At 38.8% G+C, this 23,789-nt stretch overlaps 1 protein-coding gene across 7 annotated transcripts; it reads left to right on the top strand.

Annotated features, from left to right (window-relative positions):
* Nucleotides 1-314: 314 nt before the first annotated feature.
* LOC128253455 (trafficking kinesin-binding protein milt) lies at nucleotides 315-22,988 on the top strand. Of its 7 annotated transcripts, none has more exons than XM_052981850.1 (6): nucleotides 315-684; nucleotides 3,155-3,449; nucleotides 4,018-4,227; nucleotides 18,060-18,338; nucleotides 18,595-20,194; nucleotides 20,520-22,988. In XM_052981850.1, the coding sequence occupies exons 2-6, from the start codon at nucleotides 3,281-3,283 to the stop codon at nucleotides 21,607-21,609; spliced, it is 3,348 nt and encodes a 1,115-aa protein (XP_052837810.1). In that variant the 5' UTR covers nucleotides 315-684; nucleotides 3,155-3,280; the 3' UTR covers nucleotides 21,610-22,988. The 7 variants fall into 7 exon arrangements, with proteins under 7 accessions (XP_052837810.1, XP_052837811.1, XP_052837809.1 ...); XM_052981851.1 differs by having other exon boundaries at nucleotides 315-608; XM_052981849.1 differs by lacking the exons at nucleotides 315-684; nucleotides 3,155-3,449; nucleotides 4,018-4,227 and adding exons at nucleotides 7,997-8,150; nucleotides 12,074-13,032.
* Nucleotides 22,989-23,789: the final 801 nt, after the last annotated feature.

Genomic DNA, 23,789 nt, shown 5'->3' on the forward strand with positions numbered 1-23,789 from the left:
ATCCGCCAATAGAGTCGTCATTTGTGCCATTTTTTTTTTTGCTAAAAAAGGTTACTCCTACCTTAAAGTAAAGGCTGTAAATTAATTATCCTTGCGGTATTGGCCACTAGTTATTCGAGGACTTTTGAAAAATAACATAAGTTTCCGATAACTTGTATCGACATTTTACCAATCGAAAAATGTCTTCAGCGATGATTTGTGTATTAGAAGAATACAGTGTACAATTTATAAAAAATCCAGTTATCATATCGTTTTAGTAAAACGCGTCCGATAACGATTGTCAGGGCTGCAACCTTATCGTTTCAACCCAATAGACCCAGCGCAGCCCTGGTTCTTGCATGTGTTGGGCAGCTGCCAATCGAAATCTGGCTAAATAAAATTAGTTAAATTCTTTACCAGCATAACCGCACACAGACGGTGCACATCGAACATTTTAAAGAGCCTAACTAGCAAACATTTTCAAATACTGACGAGCGCGATGTTAAGTGCGGAATCGAAGAAAATTCCATGTGACCCCTGAATTTACCCACGGCGTGGTGTGCGTGTGTGTTTGTGAAAGCAGGGCAATGAATACAATGGCAAACACAAGCCAACTACAACAAATCTAGGTACCACAACAACAAAAAGAAGGGGCAGTATAAAGCCCAAAATGAAAATTCAATAATTGGACGCCTTGGCGCAAAGGTTAGTTTTTCCAAGAGCTGTGAAATTTATTATGAAATGTGAGAAGTGTGTGTGTGTTTTATAATTCCCGCACACAGTCAAGCGCACAGCTGCGCCCCCGCAAACTTGTACAAGTGTGTGTGACAATTTTTGACCTCCCCCAAGCAGCATCCCCCGCCCATTGCCCCCACAAACCAGCTGATTCACGCAGCCTGCGATAAATCAATGGTTTAATAATAAAGAAAGTAAAATAGAAAATACTACATTAAATGGTGTCGTCTAATGACCCTGCCCCATTAAACAACAACAAGCGACGCGCGTCTTATATAAGTGAGGAGCCAAGTGTTGGTGTGTGCGTTTGAGTGCCAAAACAACGCAACTTTAGCAAATTGGTTTGCTTTTTGGCAAGCGTTTGAGAATTGTCGTCGCTTGGAAATTAATTTTAGAGCATTATGCCATCCTCGCTAGTGTTTTTAGCCTGACAATTGCGCGCTTTCCGTCTAGAAGAAAAGAAAATTCAAAATTGAAAAATGTCTTCCTGTGTGTGAGTAAGAGAATGCGTGCGCGTGTGTGTGGTTGGCGGCAGCGCTGCAACTGCGCTGCCAAACTATTACCGTTAGCCGCCGGTTTCCATTCACGATTTCTGTTTTGTTATTTATGGCTACAGGCTACAAATTCCTCTCAGTTCTTCGATTTTTTACGTGTTATGCAATGCAAAATGCAGCCAAATGGGCGAAAAAAAGCGCAATTGATTTTCTAATGTTATCGCGAACATATCGCGATTTTGCAGGAAACACCTTTTGGCGTCACATGCTAAAAACTCTTGCTCTTTGTGCGTCATCATTAAAAAGTCAAAACCCCTTGCAAATTGCAATCTCCAATTCACACTCAGCTGTATGAATTTCCCCATCACGATTATTGCTTTGTACACAGAAAGAAAATCAGATCATTTGTTACATTTTTCATATTTTGGTATGCTAATAATATAAAAGGAATTAGTTATCAACAGTTGTTCGTGTAAGATGCCGTAACACTGTAAAGCTTTCCAAATCTGTTTTGGTAACAAAAGTAGGGGTTCAAAACACACCCCATCCAAAAAGTGTCAATATTTCTGGGGACTAGAAAATATAATTTGCATATTTAATAAATATATGCACTTGCATAAAATTTAGAAATAAACATTATTTTCAATTCAAAAGTAGTTAAACGTTTCAATAATGATATAAAAGGTTGCATTGTATGATATAGAATTTTCTTTCTGTGCAGTGTTTATTGCCTAATTACACTCTTGTACGCTCGTTTCGTTATTATCACCGCGGTTTGTGTATTTCTGAGTGCAGGGGACGCGCCTCTGAGCACGTAGCCTATCTGTTCAACACGATTTTACCCATCTCTTTGGCTTTGTGTGTTGCTCTTCGAGTACTCCAGATTTTCGACCTCGAAAACATCGGTATGACTAGACAAAGCTCGCAGACTCCACTCAATCAATCATTTGTGGGCCAAGAAAAATCAGTTAACGCCTGCGCGACGCTCTACGTTCATCGGTACTAGTTAAAGATGTCAAATATACAAAAAAAATTTAACAGACAAACGGACATGGCTAGATCGACTATCCTAAAGATGCTGATCAAGAATGTATTCTCGATAAGTATGACTAGGAGAGTCAATTTAGTCATGTCCGTCTATATGTCCGTCTGATTCTACTCAAACTAGTCTCTCAGTTTAAAAGCTTTCTGCAGAAAAAATTTTCTAAAAGTTGTCTTTCTGTTTCAGGTATAAGTCGGAACGAGCCGAATCGGACGACTAACTTTGCCAATTTTTAATAGTTTTTAACATATATTCAGATATAGTAACTCGTTAAATATTTCAGAATAACGGTTCTCGTTTCTAGTTCTTGGTCTCATAGAGAAAATCGAACAAAATATATGAACAAATTACAATTTCGCTGTTTTTCAATTGAATCAAATAAACTTTGGTATAAAGTAATGTTTAATTATTTCGGAATTACGGTTTTGATTTGATTAACGTTGCTATCAAAGGAACATATAACTTTAGGTTTGTCAAAGTTTGCATTCATTCTTGTTCGTATTTAAACTAAACAATATATTCCACTAGTTAAATTCCCAAATAAAATTGTACCGTTAGAGAAAGACCAAGTCGCATATTTCATGGAAACCGCTCAGCATTTCACTCGGGTGTGGGACTTTGCGACTGCCAATTTAGTAGTTGATAAATATTAGTCGAAAATCCTTTGACGTTTTGCTAATATTTATAGTATTAATAATCATTCACATTCACCAGCCGACTTTATCAGCACAAAGATAAGCGACAGTCGTGTACGTTTCTTCCCCTCTTCGCTTGTTAGCAATGAACTCATACTCATGGTAAACAGCGAAAATAGAGTGGAAAAAGTCGCTTGGCAGCGGGCTTATTAGTTTCATGTGATTGCCCGAAAATTAACACAAGCCCGCCTCTCCCTCCCAACTTTCAGTTGAGCAACTAACCAGACGCGGAACAGAGGAAGAACCCCCGACCAACGAAGTGTCCACCCCAAATCCCAAAATCAAAGAGTTACAATTTCACGACAATACTGCAACCCAGGAGCGATCACCATTTAATGCTATCCGCAACTCTGGGGGCCAATGGCGGCTCACAGCCGCTCAGTCCCTCCGCCCAGGCAACGCTCAGCAAGCACCTGCCGCGCCTCCAGTCGAAGCGTCTCCTGCAGCAGACGGCGTCGCCGGCTGCCCCGAAACCACAGACCTGCGATGCCAGTTGCCTAACTGGTAAGTAATTCAGTTCGTTCTTGACTGCAGTCAAACATCCCTACCCAAGTATAACTATTGTCAGCTGGCCATCTCAAAGTTTCAAAGTGATGTTTATAAAATGAAGCTTTAGAACTCGCGAGTACATTTTTTTTGGATAAAATCATTTTTAAGCAAAGGATGTGCATGACACTAAACTATTTTTGGCTGCCTGAGATCCGGGCAATATTTAATTTATCATTATTAAAACGACGTCTATTATCTGAAACATCTGAAACTTGAGATTTCCAGTCGGCTAGTATAGAATGTTTTCAATGTCAACTAAAAAATCAACTGCCTTTTTCATCAATGTTTTCCCAACAAAAAATTAAATTATGTAGTTCAGTAAAGTTTGCAAAATCTAATAAAAATATATGTACAAAACAAGCAGGTTGAACAAAAGTAATTGTTTTGTTTGTTATTTTGCCTACATTAGTTGATTTTGTTACTATTTTTATTTGGTTCCTTTATGGTTAATCGAGTTTGACTGTAGTTGCATTTTGAACAAAATTGTATACCATTCTGCTAATTGATTTATTTCTAACCACAGAACTGTGTAGCAGCGAAAACCTGCCTGAGGTGGAGATTTTTTCGCTGCTAGAGGAGCAAATACCCAAGTACAAGGTGCGCAACGATTTCCTCACAAACTTTTCGGGCTATGCAAATGAGGATTGGTTTGTTCCGGCCCCCGCGCTGCCTATTCCGCCGGAAGGTCTGGGACTGACTAAGGAGCAGACAAGAGAGTGCCTCAATTATTTTCGTAAGTTTGCATATCTTAGTCTACAAAAACTAAACAGTGACTCAAAAATTTACCGAATGTGATTGAGATCATCGAAACAGCCTTTAATATAATTGGAATAGAAGGCTTTTACTCTATTATTCTGACTGTGCATATTATTTCAAATTTTAAATATAAAAAAAGAGCTTACATTCGATATTTTTCTTTAGTGTGGACCATGTTGTGCAATTTATTTAAATGCACGTTACACATTTAAATTTTAGGAAGGTTAGGTTAGGTATTTTTTAAGTATTTTAAATATTTGATCCAAACATTGACACAAAGCCAGTCTTGGACACAGGGCAACACAGGGTCATCTTAAAAATATAGATCAAACTGCGTTTAAAAGATAATATAATTCTCGATCACAATCTAAAGCCCTTATTTTCATTTTCCAATTTTATAAAAATTATAAAAAACCACTTTGTGATTTCTTTTTGATTTATTTATAAAAAATGTGTACAAATTCAGGAACTTATGGTTTCGTAGTTTTGGCGTTAGGATGTTTACCGATTTCTGAAATGGCATTTGTGGGCAAAGCGACTTTTAGTTAGTTTTTCTTACTCGAAAACGCAACATAAAAAGGCGCCGCTCATGTCGCTTCAACCGTTGTAACTTTGTCAGTTGTAGACCGATTTTCTTGAAATGTTAACATAAAATCAAATCAATGTTTTTGTAGTTTTATTTGATATAGTTAATCCAGAGGTAAAAACTAGAAAGCTTAAGAAAAAAAAAATTACTTCTAAAGTAAAGAATAATTTTTTGTATATATTATTTAAAAAGTTACTTTTTGTAACAAATATTTTTTATCTGCTGGCCTGGTCCAGTGCTAAAAGTGAATCAATTTTAAAGTTCATTTGGATATAAATCAAGCATTTGAAAGCATTAAAACCTTTATAAGGGACTATCAATGCGAAAACTCGTGGTTCTAAAAAATATAATCGGTTTATTATCTTTTTGGTTTAAACTACAAGCTACTAAAACGTGAATTAATTCTACAGAACATTTTGCTAAAAAATAATACTTTTATACGGAGTATTTTTTTTTTTTGGTACCCCGAGAGCACAAATTCTACAAACTTTTTAGGCAATGAACTTCTGACCCCAAATAAAATCTTTAAATCGCTTTTACTTGTTAAGGAATCTGAATTTGCAATTTCACTCCAGAACCCTTAAAATATTACACATTGTTATTTAAAAACAAATCCAAAACATTTAAAGCATTCTGTATCTACAATTTTCATATTGCACTCCATTAATGGGTGAAGTCCAAAGCTAAATTTCCTAACATATTTTTTTATGGCGCTGGTGGCTCTTTGTCACTATACAATTGCCCAATTAATACAAATTTATCAGCGGAAACTTGTGCGGTCAGCCTTTGAATCATAGTCAGTTTGCGTTATTCAATCTTTATATACTATATTCTTCATAAATATGCACGTATCTGTAAATTTTCAATGGTACTTTCCTTTTCAGCAAAAAAGTGTGTGTTTAAATTTGTGTGTATACTCTTGTTTTCTTAAATTCCCATACGTTTAAAATATTTTTCGAATTGTTTATATCCCTTTACTTGGAAGCCAAACGCAATTTTCTTTTATCTACGCAAGAAAGCAGAATAAAAATAAATTGCTATACATAATACATGCAAATGTGTCTTCTTTTGTTGGTCACATGCAAATGCTGTTTGTCTCTGACATTTTTGCGAATGTTATTGCCAATATTAAAAAACACTTTTTTGAAATGATTTCGTTCTTGTTTATTTATGTTTTTTGTGGGCTGACATATACCATAGTTGTTTCTTTAATAACTTAAGAGCCTTCTTTTGGCAGGGTTTGTATAACATCACTCAAAAAGTGACATTTTGTTTGAAACTTTTGAAAAATAAATTTAACCTGCGCGACTATAATTATCAAAATAATAAGAGGAATTAACTGGCAGTGCTGACGAACATTGATACTGATTTTACATTTTGGAATGAATAAAATAAGGTATAAAAAATTAAAGCAAACACATAACGAAAGGGCAAAAAGATCCGCGAAATCTTCAGAAGAGTAGAAGGTAGACTAACAATTAAGAACAATCTGCAATTTCATTTAGTTTCTTTTATAAATAATTAAAAATTCCTTAAAAGAGAAGAGCCACCAATATTTCTTAGCCTAGGGCATTACAAACAAGAAAGGAAGCAAACTTCGGCTCGCCGAAGTTCATATACCCTTGCAGCTATTGCAAAAATTAAGTTTTCTTGAAAACATTAAAATTATGATTTACTTGCATTTATGTTTAAAAACACTGAATCTATGATGATTTGCAGCTCAGATTTTAATAAAATTAAAACCGTAATTCTGAACTGTCAAATTATTAATAAGTCAAAAAGAATTAAAACAAAAACAAGAAAGAAAACTAACTTCGGAAAGCCGAAGTTCATATACCCTTGCAGCTATTGCAAGAATTAAATACTTTTGAAAACATTAAAATTATGATTTACTTGCTTATATGTTGAAAAACATTGAAGCTAGGATGATTTGCGGCTCAATTATTAGATAGTTATTTTATATATTTTTATTATTTCTATGGGAGCTATATGATATAGTCGTCTGATTTTGATGAAATTTAAACCGTAATTCTAAAAAATTTAACCATTACTAAATGTCAAAGAACTTAAAAAAAAAATTAAAAAAACAGCTAAGTTCTAATTTTTTTTGTATTTTTGTTTCCGATTGTTCCTATGGGAGCTATATGATATAGTCGTCCGACTTTGATGAAATTTAAAACGTAGCTCTAAAATATTTAACCATTCCTATATGTCGAAGAACTAAAAAAAAAAATTAAATAACAGCAAAGTTTTTTTTATTATTTTTTTCTATTGTTCCTTTGGGAGCGTTTCGATTTATATACTACCTGCAATAGAAAGACAACTTTTGGGAAAGTTTAATGCAGATAGCTTTAAAACTGAGAGACTAGTTTGCGTAGAAACGGACGGACAGACGGACAGATGGACAGACGGACATGGCTAGATCGACTCCGCTAGTGATTCTGATCAAGAATATATATACTTTATAGGGTCGGAAACGTCTCCTTCACTGCGTTGCAAACTTCTGACGGAAATTATAACAACCTCTGCAAGGGTATAAAAATGTCCTAACCCTATAAAAGTATATATAAACAAGTGAGTCGATCCATCCATGTCCGTCGTTCCGACCGTTTCTACGAAAAATAAAATTATAGCTTTATCGAAGGAAAAGTAATTTTTAATAATTTCAGAAGTAATGTTTTAGTTTAAGAAAAGTCAGACGATATGTTGTATAGCTGCTATAAAACCGATCGAAAAATTTAGATAGCTATATTGTTTTTAACCATATACGCATATAAATCTGTCGTAGAATATAACTTTTTATTGTAGCTGCAAGAGTTCAAAAACTTCAGCTAAGCTTCTGTTCTTATTATCGTTACATATAAATTGTGTGGTTTATGATAAAAGTTAAAACCTAAAAAGTTTGATACAAAAGTGAGTTCGGTTCTTCAACAAAAAAAAATTGAGGAAATGCCGGAAATGTAAATAAAAAATAGCAATTGTTTATTTTGGTTTTCGCGCCAACAACGGCCTTAAAAATGTATCGACTTGGCGTACAAATACGACACTTGTTGCTGCAAACGGTGTTGTAAAACGTCGGCCGGTAGCTGTGGTTTGCCATTCAAACATGACAGCCCCAAAAAACAGCTGAGTGGGGCCCGGCCGGCGATCTGGCAACGCTGTGCATGCTTTTGTCATTTTGCCTTTTGATTTTGTTGAACGTTCGAAATCGGTGGGGAAAGGGAAAAGTAATGGTGCTCCGCGTGCTTGTGTGTACATTTCAAAAGTCTTAGCGCCGCGAAACAAATACGAAAACCGTGTGCCAAAAAGAAAATGTAAGCGGTCGCCTCTGATTAATAAGTGCAAAAATACCGAAAAATCTGTGTTTGCTGGCAGTGAAATTGTGCGTGTGCACGTCTGGCATAATTTGCCGAAAATACTCGAGGAATATGTGTGCCAAATAAAAGCAAAACCGAAGCAATGGCACTGCCGAAAAATCATTAACGCAAAATATTAATAATACTCGCTTTGTATTGCTCGTAAGCGTTGTGTGCCAAAGCATTTGGAAATTCTCCAAGTGTTGTTTGTTCGTGCTGTCATACGAATTGAATTTATTTTTAGGACAACTATTGTGAGAGTGTGGTGTGTGTGAGTGCCAAACTTTTTTCTTTCATTTTTTTTTTTTTGTGAATTATGAAGAGGAAAATGCTAGCTGTTGTAAACATTTAAGCGAGCGCGTTTAATGAATGGTATTATTGGGTGGAGGCCATGGGCAGGGCTTGTTTTCTGTCAGCTTAATTTGTTCTTGTCTTTAAATAGGGTTTCTCTACTTGCAGTTGTCGTACCGTCTCTTTACATAATCGTTTTTCCATGCCCGCTTGTATTCCGTCTTTCGGTTTGCTGATAAGGGGAATTTTAATTCTATATTGCTCTCTATCGGAATTTCCTGTCTATCTCTGTCTCGGATCGACATTCCGTCTCCCTCATTCCAACCAGCTGTTCGCCGATGTTTGTTTTCCATGGGTGTGTTTTCATACACATGTGCGTACTGGTCGTGTAATTTACCATTTACCGCTACACGAATGTTCGGCTTCCAGTTCTTTGAGTGCAGCCGGTTTACAGTGATCCCTATCCCTGGATGAACCTCATCGGGTTGAAATGTCCCAGAACAGATGCTAATTTGTATTTTCCAGGTTCCATAGTCAAGAATAATACACAAAAACAAATAGATGGTCAAAATGGATAAACAATGTTTATCGAATTTCATTTTCGTTATATAAACAATCTTTGGCAACCAAAATAGGCTTAAAGTTGTTGGGTTTTGTCATATTAAAACAACGCAATGGCGTTCGAAGTAATTGCACTTTGTTTTCTTATCACAGTTTGAATAACTTTCGCGAGAATAACCTGTAGCTGCATAAAATGAATCTGAAAACATTTATCTAGAAAACATGTTATCTTTATATGGCATGCTATGAAGACTTATTCTTTACAGCTCTGCTTACAATTAAATTTTGAGGTATAAAAATGTTTAGTTTAGAAGAATTGATTCTTCTTTTCAGTAGGTTATCTTAATAAATCGTTCGTTTTTCAATGCTCTAATAGTCCAAAACATTACAAGATCTTTTAACCAAACTTTTTTTTTAAGTTTTTGAAAAATAACCTTTTGTTCATTAAGGACCGGGTAAAACCGGCGGCCGCAAATCTGTTTTGTTTTTAATTAATTTGTAATTGTTTGTACCACAGACAACAATTTTATTAGTCATACTAATTTCGCAATCTTTACCTAATAAGAAAGTAAATGATTAATAAAAATGAATCATTGTCCAAGAAATGTTGTTATATAACATTTTTCAAAACTTCTTGTGTAGCTAACTACAACTGTACTTCAATGGCGTGGCATCTTGATCGATTAGCGCTATCGCCCAGTGGCTCTTCCGCATCAATCAACGGTTTATCTAGCCAAGGAACGCGTTCCGTTGGCTCATCAAGTGTTCCGCAGAAAACTAACCGCAAGCGCTGTGTACAAATGGCGTTTGAGCTATGGGGCACGTTAAATGGACAGTCATAATCGCTCTGGCAATTGTACTTTTATTGGTGCTAAGCTTCTGCCGAACCAAATGGCACACACAAATTGGTGCCATGTTCGTTGGTCTAACACGTAAAGCGGCTTATTTCCGACTGACCATGCTGTTTTTCAGCAAACAATTGTCTGAGATGGTTTACATTTTGTGACATACTTTCATTGCGTCATTTCGCAAAGCATTGCACCTGCAGAGGCTTCGTCCAATCTGTCTGTTTTTCTTCTACCTCCACCCCTTTCGCGCTTTTCTTCTGTGTCACTGGCCTATTGAGTGGGACATTCACATTGCCGACGTTAATTGGTGCAAGAAAATGTGGCTCAAAGCGTTTTCCTCCGTAATTAACATATGATACAATAATAAGGCTGGTCATTACTCGTTCGCATATCAGTTGCAACGGACATCGAACTTCCTGACTTTGCCGTTAGCTATTGATCGATCACTGGATATAAAAAAGAACAACTAAGGAGTGGTTACACCTAATTCAAATTTAAGTACACAAAAAGCTCAAAAGGGCCGCGTAGCTAGCCGTTGATGTAAGGAAAATCAATTAAATTTCATTTTATATTATCAAATAGTTGCGTTTGTATGGCAATACATTTATTAGCGATTCAGTTCGAGTTAAGTTGAATAACAACGAAAATATTTTCAATACCAATGACATTTCAGGCCTGAGGAAACTACATACATACCTAAAAATTGATGTTTTCTTATCTTGAACTTTTTGGTCGTTTTAACAGATATGATGCCGTTTTCCAAATAAAGTCTTGACTATTTCTTATCTTGTACTGACCACAATAACATGTTTAAATGCAGCAAACTTTTGCCAATAATTATTTACCAACAACATTTGTGAAAGCTGATGTGAACCAAATTCATGGCAAAACAAAAACTGCACAAAATAACATGCCAACAAAAGAGTTTGTCTAATGTTACTGCGGCCGTTTTCGTTTTATTTTCGCGTGTACGAATTGATTGGACTTTTTCGGATGTTTTGCTTGCTTTTCCCTCAGTTATTTATTCAGTTGTCTTTACATAATTAACCTGCGGCTCATCAATTCGCCCGATCGTCTGTTATTTTTGCCCATTTTGTTTCATATTTTTTCAATCAGCTAATCAAGTTGTATGTGTTCATTCTTGAAGCTCGTTTTGTCATATGTCTTAGTTTGTCAATGTGACAACGAAGTTTATTGGTCGGCTCCCTTCGATTGTCCGGTATTTAAAGTTGGGGAACGTGACTCACAAGTGCATACGCCTTGTGCATGTCGATGAACCTGAAAGCAGCGACTGAAATGAGGTTTTTACGCAAAGCGCATCAATGCTTTAAACTGCGGGTACAAAAAATGATCAACGCTTAGTCTAAAACGGTGAGTCGGATCGGTTGAATCATCTCCACCTAGGTTTATGATTTTTTGTTCGACTAGCCAGCTTTATGTTGGTCATCTCATGATTGCTGTTCATTTGGCACAACCGTTAGTATCTTGTATCTAGCTCGACGGCCAACTCTGTTGGGTTCAGCTTAATTTTCTTTCACTTTGCCTGGCCGGGCATATAAATTATGATCGAATGGCTATTGAGAGCGTGAATGGACCAGCTTCTTCTTGGGATGTGCACCATTTCCCACCCGAGCAGGCAGCGTTCTGAGCCAACCCACGCTGCTTCCTACCTGCGTTCAAGAATTACGAGTTTACGAGTTTTCCCGGCGACCTACGTGATCTTGGCCATGTTGTAGATTTGCTCCATTCGAACGCATCTCATTCCAGGCAAGGCTAACTAATTTGTAAAACTTGTTTGCGCCCAACTTTCCTCTAGTAGTAGCCACTAAATTTCCACGATGCCCACAATCTGTCCACTCTTCTCCTGGGCGTTGCGGTGTGAAGTCGCAGTTTTGAAATATTTGTGATTTATTTTTCGACTAGCATTGTATGTAAATGTTGGGATTTGTTGGCGCAAACAATTTGCTATTGTTGTTTTATTTTTTTTTGGTTTTTTGTTTTTTTTTTTTTTTTGGAAATGAGGCAAACACCTTCCGCAGATTGAATGCTGACTTGCCTAATAATCTAAAAGTAACCGCTAGCTCGCTAGTCGAGTAAAAAACGCTGATCAATAATTGCAATGCCGCTCGTAAAGATAAAAAATCGTTCGACAAAACAATTTTAAATTTATAATCTTTATAGGCACTTCGCCCAATCTGCATTCCCAAACAGCAGACAATAAGAAAACTTTAAAATTTCCAGTTGTAAGTGTATTGTTCTTGTGTTCAAAAATATATGTTAAAGCCGAAAACCAAATCAAAAATATCGCATTAAAGCAAAGAAATGCACGTATCGCAAAATGCCACTCCTTAACAGTGCAACCCGAAGTAAACCCAATCCCAAGCAAGAACCAGATCCACATTATCCCATCAAGAAGCTGGAGGCCCTGCCCATAATAGTCGAGCAAGAGGCGGACGACTATGGCCAAACCTTCGAGAGTGGCATCCAGCTAAACAGCACCTTTGGCGTGGATGAAGAAGCCAGCAGTTCGACGACCTCTCCGCTCTTGAGCAAGTCGTTCAGCTCCCTGTGGTCCCATGCCTCAGAGGACGCCCTGAATGCCACCCTGATCACCAGTCAACCCTCGAACTCCAGCAAACACTTTGAGAACACCTACAAGCTGCTGGGTCAGCATCTGGACACCAATTGCCAGCGTTCGGCGGACAAACTGCAGCAGATCAATGGGACTGGCAGCGATTTCGACAGCATCTCGAGCTGTTCCTCAATGTCGGCGATTGTCAACGGGACTGAGCCACCGCCCACGCGTCTGGAACTCGAACTGGAGGCGGTGGATCGCATGCGATGCATTGTGCAGAAGATGAAGTCCGGACCAAAGTCCATGGATCCCCAGCTGGGCGGCTCGGCTCCTCTTTTGGCCCTGCTCCATGATTTCGCGTCGAAGGGGCAGCGGAAGGCGGAGATCAGTGTTCCGGGGACTCCGGTTCCCAGTCCGATCTCTGGTCCCCTGGAGGCACCGCACTTCGAGTTGCCACCAGAACTACTGCAGGCGGCCAGCAGTTGGGAACTCATGTACTACGCCTCCAAGAAAGTCGATGGCAAAAACTGCCTGAAAGTGGTGCGCAGTCTGCTGACAAACAAAGGTAATTGTATGATACCGGGTTAATTTAGGTGCCTTATGAACATGTTCTTTCTTCAGTTCCTTTTTTCCGCGAGTAACAAACTCCAGTCACGGATTTTATATTTAATTTTTATACCACTGCAAGTGTTTGGTTAACTTAATAAATAAAGCATTTATTGAAACAATATTCCATTACACTTCTTGCACAAGAGATAAAAACAAGTCTGGTGTATAATTGAGTATGCCTTAATCAGTGCTCAAAAACTAGATTTGATATAATACCATTTTGGCCTTGATACTCGTTAAAAATTTTTGTAACAATTATTTAATTACTTATTGTAAAAAAAAAACCTTTTTTAAGACATTAAGTATTAGTCGTTCAATATAAAGCAATTTATAAACATTATCCAAGTACTTTGATCGCAAAAAAATAGCTTTGTATTTTGTAAAAAAGGCCTCACACTTATTTACTTGCTCACCTATCGCTGAAGTGCAGCCTGCAGGTCTCTGGTCTCGGCCCACTCTATTTTTGTTAGCTTTGAGTTGTTCTTATCTTATCTTAAGGCTTTATATATTTCCAATTGATGAGTTTTATTGTTGTTTTCGATGTTTATTTAAGTTAATTTGTTGTGGTCGACGTGTGACCAAACACGACAGCCATTTTTTTGCACAAACAGGCCGAGCCAATTCTTAATTTCTCCATTTTTTCTTTTATTTCCTTGAGTGAATTTCAGACTTTGTATTTTTTCGATATACTATATCGATCGTGCCGACTTGTCATTAGAGTGCGATATTGATGTTTACACAACGTATGATGACTTTTTGTAGCCTCCTATAATCGTCGAGGCTTTTAGCAAGTTCGTTAGACAAACTATTAAGTTTGAGAAGGGAAAGAAAATAAGGCAAAAAGCACATGATCTCATCTTGTGCCTGGGATCATGATTGCTTATCATTCCGAGTTTGAATTAATTTATTTTTCTTAAATTTCAGGGGAGCTTTTCTTTTTTTTCTTTTAAGCTTATCACTTGATTTCCAGACCTACTATCTTGGCCAATTGATTGCGGAAAAAAGCTCAATTCACACATTGTCATTAATGCAGGCAAAACCACATGACATTATTGTCTAAAATTCTATTAGCGTAAAAAGCTGCCGAAATCCCATTAACTATCGTTTTATGACTTGCACGTAGTTCCGTTTTTATGGATCTTAAAAAATATTAAAGCAATATTGATTGCTGATTTGTTCAATATATAAATATTAATATGTGAACAACTCACATTTGAAACAGAATAAATATATTTTTGTTTTCAAGAAACAAACTACTTAAAATATTTGCTTTTACTTTTTTATACCCCGTCAGGTTTGTTAATTTTGGTCAGAAGTTTGTTAAGCAGTGAAGGAGATTAATTGCGACCCTACAAAGTTTTATTCCAATTCTGTTGTATGGTCATCTTAAGATATGCTTATCAAATAAGTACATAGATAAATATGTAAATACAATGCTAAATGAATCAACAGGGAATCATATCCCAATAAAGTTTATTCTTTTAAAGGGTATATACAAAATTGTATAGACTCGTCCAATAATGAGTTTTCTTTTCTTACGATATTTATGACCGATCGGCACGTGCCGAAAATTATTGAGCTGGCAATTAGTTAGTACCCAAACTGTCCGGAGGAATCGTAAATCAACTACCCACCACTGATCCTATCTTATTTCATTCTTCGCTAAAATTTCGTACCTGAATTTTTCGAACGTTGCTTGTTTCTCGGAAGTATGTTTCTGAATAAGGGTACGCGGAATATTACCCGCGTAGTTTTTCGCGCCCTTAGCATGAATGGGATTAGTATAATGCTGAAAATGGTTCCAGATTTTCAATTGACAAAGAAAAACGAGAAAGGAAACAAATTTTGACAAGCCGAAGTTGTTAAAAAAAAAAATATTTTAGTGAGAATGAAATCCTTATTTCTGAAGTGGAAAAACGATGATATTTTATAGTACCTAGGGTGCGTAAAATTGTCCGTCCGTCTGGCCGTTCGTCCGTTTGTACTAATTTGTTCAGTGTTAAAATAACGTCATTTCAATATTAGAAAACACAAGTTGACAAATTACCTTCAACAAGATAACAAAAGCAGTAAAATTCTGTTTTAACATTTTACAATATATATCGCCATAACAATAACGAATATTTGAGAAAAATTTAAATGGTTTTAAAAGTTTCCAGAGTTTAATTTAAATAATTCATAATAAAAAAGTTTTTAACTGATTGCTAGAAAATACATAGTATCAAAAAGCCTATCCCCTTCGAGCACTACTCCAGCTTTTTTGAGCTGGCAATACTGTACCGCTCTCTTGCTCTCTTTTTTGCTCTCCCCAAAGTGGATGGTGGTGGATTCCAATACAACAAACCGAATTCATTCACTCTTGGCTTCCACTCCTCGCGTTTTGTCATTCTCTCGAGTATCTGCAATCTGTAAATTACACAATTTGTGCAAAATTCGAACTGCACATTAAACAATTTACGAAAATTGACAAAGTCAAGAAGTCGGAATTTTAAACGGAGTGCATGTGTTTAAAGATGCTGTGATCTATTCGAAACGTTTGCAAGCTGCAAAAAGAATATACAAAAACAACACGCCAAATACGTAAGAAGAAGAAATACGTTTGTGTGTGTGTGTGCGTGTACCGTCACGAGTTCGGAGCGCAGATTTTTTCGTCTTTTTCATTTAGACTTGAAGTTTTCGCATTTGTATAGTTTTTTTTTGTTTCCGTTGTGTGTGGTTAATGTCTCTCACCTTTGGACTTTTGAACTGGTATTAAATATTTATTGTGAAGTAAAGTGAAACACAGAAATTTTTGGCACCATGTGAGTTTTTCAAGTTTGTGTTTGTAGCATTTTCCATTTAGAATTCCCAGCTGAACAAATGTAGCTGTATACATTGCCATTTCCATTTTCCTTTCTCGGGAAAAACCTGGGAAAACGCCTTTTACTTTAAGATCTGCTGCAGTTGTTGTTGTTGCTAATGCTGTTTCTATTGTTGTTGTCTGCGCTGCCGGTTCTCCTCAGTCGCTGCCAACGTCTCAGCTGCCATTTGTGAGTGTGCGTTTGCCCGAGCAAGAAGTTCCACTTCCAGTTTCCAAGCTGCGCTCATGGCTATTAATAAAAACAAAAACAGAAAAGATAACATTGAGCAGTGAAGCGACGCGTTAAAATATACAAATATAATTTTGGCTGAGCGAAATCTTAGAAAATAAATTAACGAGTGCTAAGTTATATTGCGCATGCTCCGCGTTTAGTGGGTGGCAAGGAGAGAAAGAGAGCAATAAAGAGTGGGGGAGAGCCAACGCGATGACAGTTATTCATTTTCTCCTGTGACTCTGGACAATTCGCATTAATTTAGCAATTAGTTTTAATGTTTACATTTACAACCATCAAGGCAATTGAATACAAAAAATACAATATCATGTGACCCCGACGAAAGATAAATAGAAAGGAAAAGGGGAAATCGCAGAGAAAACTAAAACACCCCTCTAGTGCCACAAAACTAACCGAAAGTGCCTGCAGAATTTGGAAAATGTTTTAAAAATTACATAATACACATCGAATCGGAAATTACCTAACGAAACGATTTAAATATCATTTAAATCAAAGCAAAAATGCAGTGACTAAGAAAAGAATTTGCCTTTGACGCCAAAGAAAACGAAAGAAAACATCAAAAGCAAAATGACGCACGTAAACAATGTGGAAACGGAGATGGAGCCAGACACAGAGAGCGAGAGGGAGACTGCTGCCGGCAGCGGGGTCCATCATCGATTTTTAGCCAGTGCATCAGAGCGAGATGGCCATAGAGATGCATCGAAAGCTGATAAAAAAACAACTATTACCGACTTGGAAGACTTGGCCTTTGAGGCATGCCAAGATTGGTCGCAATTACACCAAGACTTCTTCATCACGGACGATGAACTTGAGTACGAGGATGAGCTCTCTTTTTTGGGCAGCGGCAGCAGCAACATTGCAACAGAAAATGCTGCAGCAGTTACTGGAGTAGATTGTCTATTGAGGGGAGAGCAGGAGAACGAGCAACTGTTAATGGAAGGTGCTTAAAGTGTTAGTCGATGAATACAGCTTGAAGCCTTTGTCTCTTATCCAATACTGTTTTAACAGTCCTAACTCGAAAAAGTGAACTAAGGAAATCTAGGGTGGTTACTGTAATGAAGACAGCAAAAGCAAATTTAAAAAGATGCCATCAGTTAGAATTCACTCTTCAAAAAGCCGTACTTTAGACATCTACGACTTTCACTATCCTGAATTTTAGATCAGAATCGAATGTGTAATCGTATTAGCCGTGCCCGTCCGTCTTTTAGTTGTAAAGCTATATCTGGATAAAACTATTATAAGAAAGAACTACTTGGAAACGAAAAATTAATTTACAAAAAAAAACTAATTCCTTGATTTTAACATAAACGACTTTAACTTAAGATTTAGTAATTATTCACGATTTTTAAAATATTTTGAACTGTTTTTTAAAAACCGAAATATAGGGACAATCGAAATAAATGTATGAAAATCATAATTTTTTTTGCTATAAATCATACGCGCATATATGTAGCTTATAAAAAATAGTCGCTAGTTATGATACAGTCGTTTTTGTTGTAACCGCATTGATTCCCGAAGTTAGTTTTCTATTGTGTTCATTAAGTTTATTGAACGATTTGTCTACAATTAGTTTTGATTAAACTTTTTCCCTCTTATTGTTAATCTTAATGATGGTTTTAAGCTGCGAAATTCCATAAGTTTTCTGAGTCGAAATCCTACATTTAGTTTACCATAACGACAAGAAACCCATTTTAAGTCTTAATTGCTAAACGGTTTAGTGTCAATGATTTGGAGCCAGTCTCCTCTTTAAACACTGTCAAAAAAAGTTTGTCGAAAAACTAGCCGGGTTGTCGTACGAAAATTTTTCAAGTTACATTATATTTATTACATATGATACAACAAAATCAGCTTTTAAAGTTCCATCGTTATTTGGTTTTTATATGTTTTATAGTTCTATGCGGCAACCGCGTTAGCCAGATGACTCGGGCGTACGATGACATTGAGGCCGTGACGCGACTGTTGGAGGAGAAGGAGAAGGACCTGGAGCTGACTGTGCAAATCGGCAAGGAACTTCTCACCCAGAACAACGCCCTCGAGGCTCGGGTTGCTGATTTGGAGACCGATCTTAAGGCCTCCAACGACGACCGCGCACAGCTAGTTCACGAGCTGCACAAGAAAAACGAACTTATATCAGTGCTGACCAACGATGCAGACGATGGCACGGATACTGGTGGGTTTTTTTTTACATTAAAAATAATTAATTAATAAACGAGGGTTAACTTATTACCGTACCTTCTGGTCCTAACCAGAAATCTATCAGTTTTCTTCAAAGGCTTGATATCTATACCTTTGCAACGCAGTGAAGAAGACATCTCCGACCCTTTAAAGTACATATATTCTTGATCAGCATCCTTTTCTAAATAAAAAATTCAAAAAACTACAACTTCACCTGTAATACTTAATGCGTTTTATTGCTATTTCCATAGACACGCCCACCATGTCGAAGTCCATTACCCTGGACCTTTTGCAGCGCAAGGTGAACACGCTGCTCGATGAAAACAAGTCCCTTAAGTGCGAGGCTACCCAGCTAGCCCACCAGACGGACGAGGTAGAGGAGCACGAGCGCCAACTGATGGCTGATATCAGTGCCCAGCTGAGCGATGCTAATTCGCAGTACGACAACCTCAGCCTTGAGTTGGAGCGGCAGCGGGAGGAGAACCGGCTGCAGCATGAGCAGATCGTGAGCCTGACCGCTCGATTGGCGGAGGCGGAGATGCGTCTGCACCAGCTAACGCAAGACAACGATGAGCACTTGTCGCTGCTGCACGTGACCAAGGAGAACCAGAACGCTTTGGCGTTGGAGCTGGTGGAGTTCAAGCAGCGCTACGAAGAGGTGCTCGCTCTGCTGCACTCGGCTCAGGATCAGCTGAAGCAACAGCGCAAGCGGTCGCAGCCGCAGGCGAGGAGCTCCTTCCTGGGCGGCCTGGGCACGAGTGGAGCTGGCGGCGGCTTTCTCCAGCCGGACTCGCTGCAATGCGAGCTGATGGAGTCGTCGCAGTACTCCGAGAACAGCCTGGACTCGGGCATATCCGGCGACAGCCAACGATCGGCGGACCGCATTAGCCGCATGATGATGCACATGCCCTACGGCGGCATGAGTACTTCCACCATGGGAGGCAGCATCTACGCCGGAGCTGGTAATGTTCCGCCTTACAAGAGGGTGTTTGACACGGTTCGATGTGCCGGTAAGAGCGGTAACTACATGGACAGCGGCAACGTGTCGATGACCCAACTCGGCGCAATGTCGATGAGCAGCACATCGGGGCCGCGCATGGCTTCCATGGCATATCCAGCGGGCTCTTACTATCGCGGCGGCAGCAGTCAATCGCTTGGTGTTAAAACTCTGTCCAGCGAGAGTCTCAACTCCCAGTCAGATGACGGCTACCCAGCCCAGCCCTCTGGTGTGCCAGGAGCGCCCGGCGCCAAGGAGCTGGAGGCAGCCCTCAAAAGGCTAACGCCTGCCGAGGTTTTGGCCCGTCGTGCCATGCTGTCTTACGCGCCAGCTGGAACCTATAACTACGATGAGCCAACGGCTCACGGAGCAGGAAACGACCGCAACTCGAACCTCCCGCTGGGCGTGCGCACGCCGGACAGCATTATGTCCACCGGCTCCTCGGGAATGTCGGGTTCCACGAACCACATGTCCGCCTCCATGACGCACCAATGGCGCTTGCCTGAAAAGCTGCAGATTATCAAACCCATGGAGGGATCGCAGACGCTGCACCATTGGTCGCGCCTGGCCACGCCCACGCTTAGTGGCCTGCTAGACGAGCGCCCGGGTGTGACGATTCGCGGTGGCCGTGGGCTGGACGACCTGGGCATGCAGATCTACACGCTTTCGGACGTCGAGGAGGATGTAAGCGACGATCTGCCCGGCAAACAGTTCGAGGCACCAGGCTGCACATTCACCTACACCAACAGCATGGTCATGCATCCGGATGACGGCTTTGTGAACGATCTGTCGTTCCTTTCTCAGTCACAGATGTCCTCGCGCATGGCCTCCACTTCGACATCAAGACAGCCCAGGTAAGGATTGAAAATTACTTTCAAATTGGAACGGAATAATAAATCTGGACCACGAGGATTTTACCTGTATATTACTAATTGGAATTTTAAATCATTCCACCATGTGCCTGTTTTGACAAGGTCAACATTTTTTTCTTTACAAATTAGTTTGTTTTGTTTATTTTTTTGATTTTCAAAATTTTTAAAGACCGTTTTATATTTTATTTTATTAAATGTCTTGTGGATTGTAATAGTTTTGAGTTGTTGATTTTGGTTGTGTTCAAATTAATGGGGGTTCTAATATAACTTTACATTTTACTAATGCCAGCTTTTCTCCCACTTTCAGTTGCCCCGCTACGCCTCGCGCTGGACTCTCGCGAAAAAACTCCTGCTCCACATTCTCGGTAAACCTTGGGCTTGCTGGGATGCTGAATGAGAGGGGAATCAAGGCGGTGACGCCCAGTGCCCTCAACACACCAGCAGGTCCCAACTTCTCGCCCACGGTGACGCCATGCAACAGCCCGGAGGGATCGCCACCTCGCGCCCAGTCGCCCGAGCCGCTTTTTGGCCTGCTTTCGTCGGGGGCAGATCTGATACGCCGCAAGATCGTCGGCGACCAGCAGCAGCAACAAAAGCAACGTAGCAGCCTCAGCCGGCAGCAGCAGCAGAAGATCATGCTGTCGCACTTGGAACGACGGGCACTGCGATCGCTAAATCTGATCGAGAAGGTAGAGAGCATTGGACTGGAGAACATAATAAGCGCACAGCGAGGCCTAGGCTCGGGAATAGCGAACCGCAGCAGTTCGCCGCTCAGCAGCGGTAGCCTGCAGAGCTTGCACACCAGTAGCAACAGCATTGTGGACGATATACACTTTGATCGCGCCCAAATCAAGGGTGTCCTGCATCGAGGTTTGAAGTCGCCCACGCCTGCGTCAGCATCGTCATCAACACCCTTAGCGGCAGGGGGGGTGGCCATATCGACGAGCAGCAGCACCAGTGCTTACAACAGCGATGACAGCGACGATCAGGGTCTGGTGATGAAGATCAAGCCATCAAAAAGCATGGCACCCACAGCAAAAGCAGCAGCACAAAGTCAGCCGAATTCTGGATCAAGTGCATCGGGGACGACAACCAACGGCACAGCAAGCGAAACGCGCCTTAAGCAGATGCAGCGCCAGAAATCGCGAAGGCAACTGAAGAACGGCATGGCCACCCAGAGGCCCGACCTGGGCACAATTTCTGGCGGAGGCGGAGGAGGCGGCGGACGGGTGCGTCCCGATCTGGGAAAGGTAGCCGACAGCGGCAGCAGCAAGCTGGGCTCCAAGCTTGATGCGGCGAAGGCAGCGGAGGAGGAAGCGGCACCGCAGAGCATCACACAGGCGTTTGTGGGTTCAGTTAGTTCCTTGCTTTTCGGCCGCAAAGGCGGTTGGCTGTAAAACTAAGAACTAATCATTCACAACTTTATTCTTACACTTGCTGGACTATAGTTTACGGCCTTTTGCGAGCTAAGAAAAATTTTTATTTAAGCACAACGCGAGAACGAGTTGAATAACGAATGGTAATGTTATCGTGTAAACGTTTAGTTTCTTATTTTTTTTTGTTTAAAGCCCCGCATAACGCCTGTAATCGCCACCTTAAGCAACACTGGAAAAAGGTTTTAGTGTTTGTAGCTGTGATTTGTAAATACATTTAGAGAAATGTTTAAATTTAATAGTTATTAATCAAGAACTTCGCATATTATTATTATTTTTGCTTCAATCGACGGCGTCAATTTAATAACCAAACAACGGCCAGTTCATTGAACACCGAGTTCCAAAGCAGCTATTTTTTAGTTTAAACTATATTTTGCCAATTTTGTATTTAGTTTTCCTGTGTTTATTACCACTTAAACGAAAACGAAACCATGTATACATTTATTTTTATAATTTCCTTGTGTATAGGGTCAAAGCAGGTTCAAAGTTGTATATAGGAAGAACAAAATGAGAGAAATCAATCTGTAACTTGAATGTGGTTAGGAAAAGAAGAAGTATATATATTTTTTTACACGCGTATATAGTTTACTGTTGTTTGCTTTCTACACAAGAGACGTGCTCCTCCCAATACTGCTTCACAAGGTCATTACTCAAAATGCTATTGCTTTGACTTAAATCTTATTTCGGTGCTTAGCGCGCTGCCAAACGAAAATACATAAACTTTAGCGAGAAACGATTATTTTTCTAGTCCTACCCTGGGTCGGTGCTCGTTTGGCTATGCAAAGCATAAAGCATAGCTTAAAAACAGAGCACCCTCAACTCGAACAAATGTGTGAAAATATACGTATTAAAAGATTCATTATAGAGAAACAGCAACAAGATCCAGTAATCCGATAGCTGTTGATGAACAGTGCACTGATGACCAACCCAGCAGCATTACACGGACACATGTTACCAAAACACTTGCGAACACACTACTAGCTCGAAGTTATAGTCTATTAACAGGATTCTCAAAAATTGTGTAAAAATTGAAGACCCCTACAATTAATTTTACTTCGAAGTTCGAACGTTTTTATTTTAAAGAACAAAAATATCATGGAATAAGAGAATATTGATTAAGATCAAGAAGTAACAGATGTTTATTGGAGTGGTTCGAGTTTTCGAGAATTTATGTTTGCTAGCATTTCAACTGATGAGTTGACATCAAAAGTTAATCGAGAGTGCGCCCAAAACCGTAATTTAAACAGAATTTTTGAATACAGAACAGATTGTAAAAGTTATTAGTTTTAATTACCAATATATTTATTTATATCTGCAAAATAAAGAGAACATCGTTAAATAAATACTACAAAAAAATATTTTTTGGAAATGAATTGCTTGTAAAACTACAAAACTTTAAATTTTTACGCATGCATACGTTTCTCTAATCAGAGTACATTTTTTTAAACATTTAATTCAAGACTACTGGCAATCAGCTGGGCAAGCTTGCAACTATTATCCAAACATTAATATTGTAATGCCACATTAGGAAATGTAAAATTATGAAAAAAAAATCAAAAACTAAAAATTTTTTTTTAGTTGTTCCGTTAATTTTTTGATCCGAGAAAAATTAAACCCCTGGCATTTACAACTCCAACTTGAAAACATTACATTTTTGTTCTTTTCGCTAAGGGAACAGAAACGGAATATGGAATAGTGATCAAATGGTTATCTGAGCTTTAATCGCTTACATCTTATTTGAATACAATTTGGTGCCTGGGGAAGCGGTTACCTCCCGATTTCACAGAATCTAAGAATCAATAAAATTTTTTGCGCCAAAAGTTTGTTCTTGGCAAATGGTTCATGTTTTGTGATTGCCCAGTTTTTCAGAAACCTCTTCATAATTTTCTTCTGCTCTGATTTTCATCTATTAAAGCAACGGTAATTTTTCTTTTTAAATTAAACAGCTTTTTAATTTTTAAAAGTTTCTAATGGAGTAGATTGAATGAAATAGTTCGTTTCTTTTAAATCAAATGGATATCAAATTTTTTGCGAAATGGGGTCTTTTTAATTTATTTAATAGTGAACTAGACTTTCGAAAGTTCTTTTCGCCACAAAAACGCAGAGAAGCGCCGAACATGAATAATATTTAATGTTTTTGGTAT

This window comes from Drosophila gunungcola (assembly GCF_025200985.1).
Source record: "Drosophila gunungcola strain Sukarami chromosome 2L unlocalized genomic scaffold, Dgunungcola_SK_2 000008F, whole genome shotgun sequence".
Lineage (NCBI taxonomy): Eukaryota > Metazoa > Arthropoda > Insecta > Diptera > Drosophilidae > Drosophila > Drosophila gunungcola.

Bases quoted from the DNA above. Each gene is read 5' to 3' on its own strand.
- LOC128253455 (XM_052981849.1), top strand. From the start codon at position 12,231: ATGCCACTCCTTAACAGTGCAACCCGAAGTAAACCCAATCCCAAGCAA. The intron at 13,033-18,059 runs GTAATTGTATGA...TATGTTTTATAG, and splicing joins CAGTCTGCTGACAAACAAAG to TTCTATGCGGCAACCGCGTT. The intron at 20,195-20,519 runs GTAAGGATTGAA...TCCCACTTTCAG, and splicing joins TCGACATCAAGACAGCCCAG to TTGCCCCGCTACGCCTCGCG.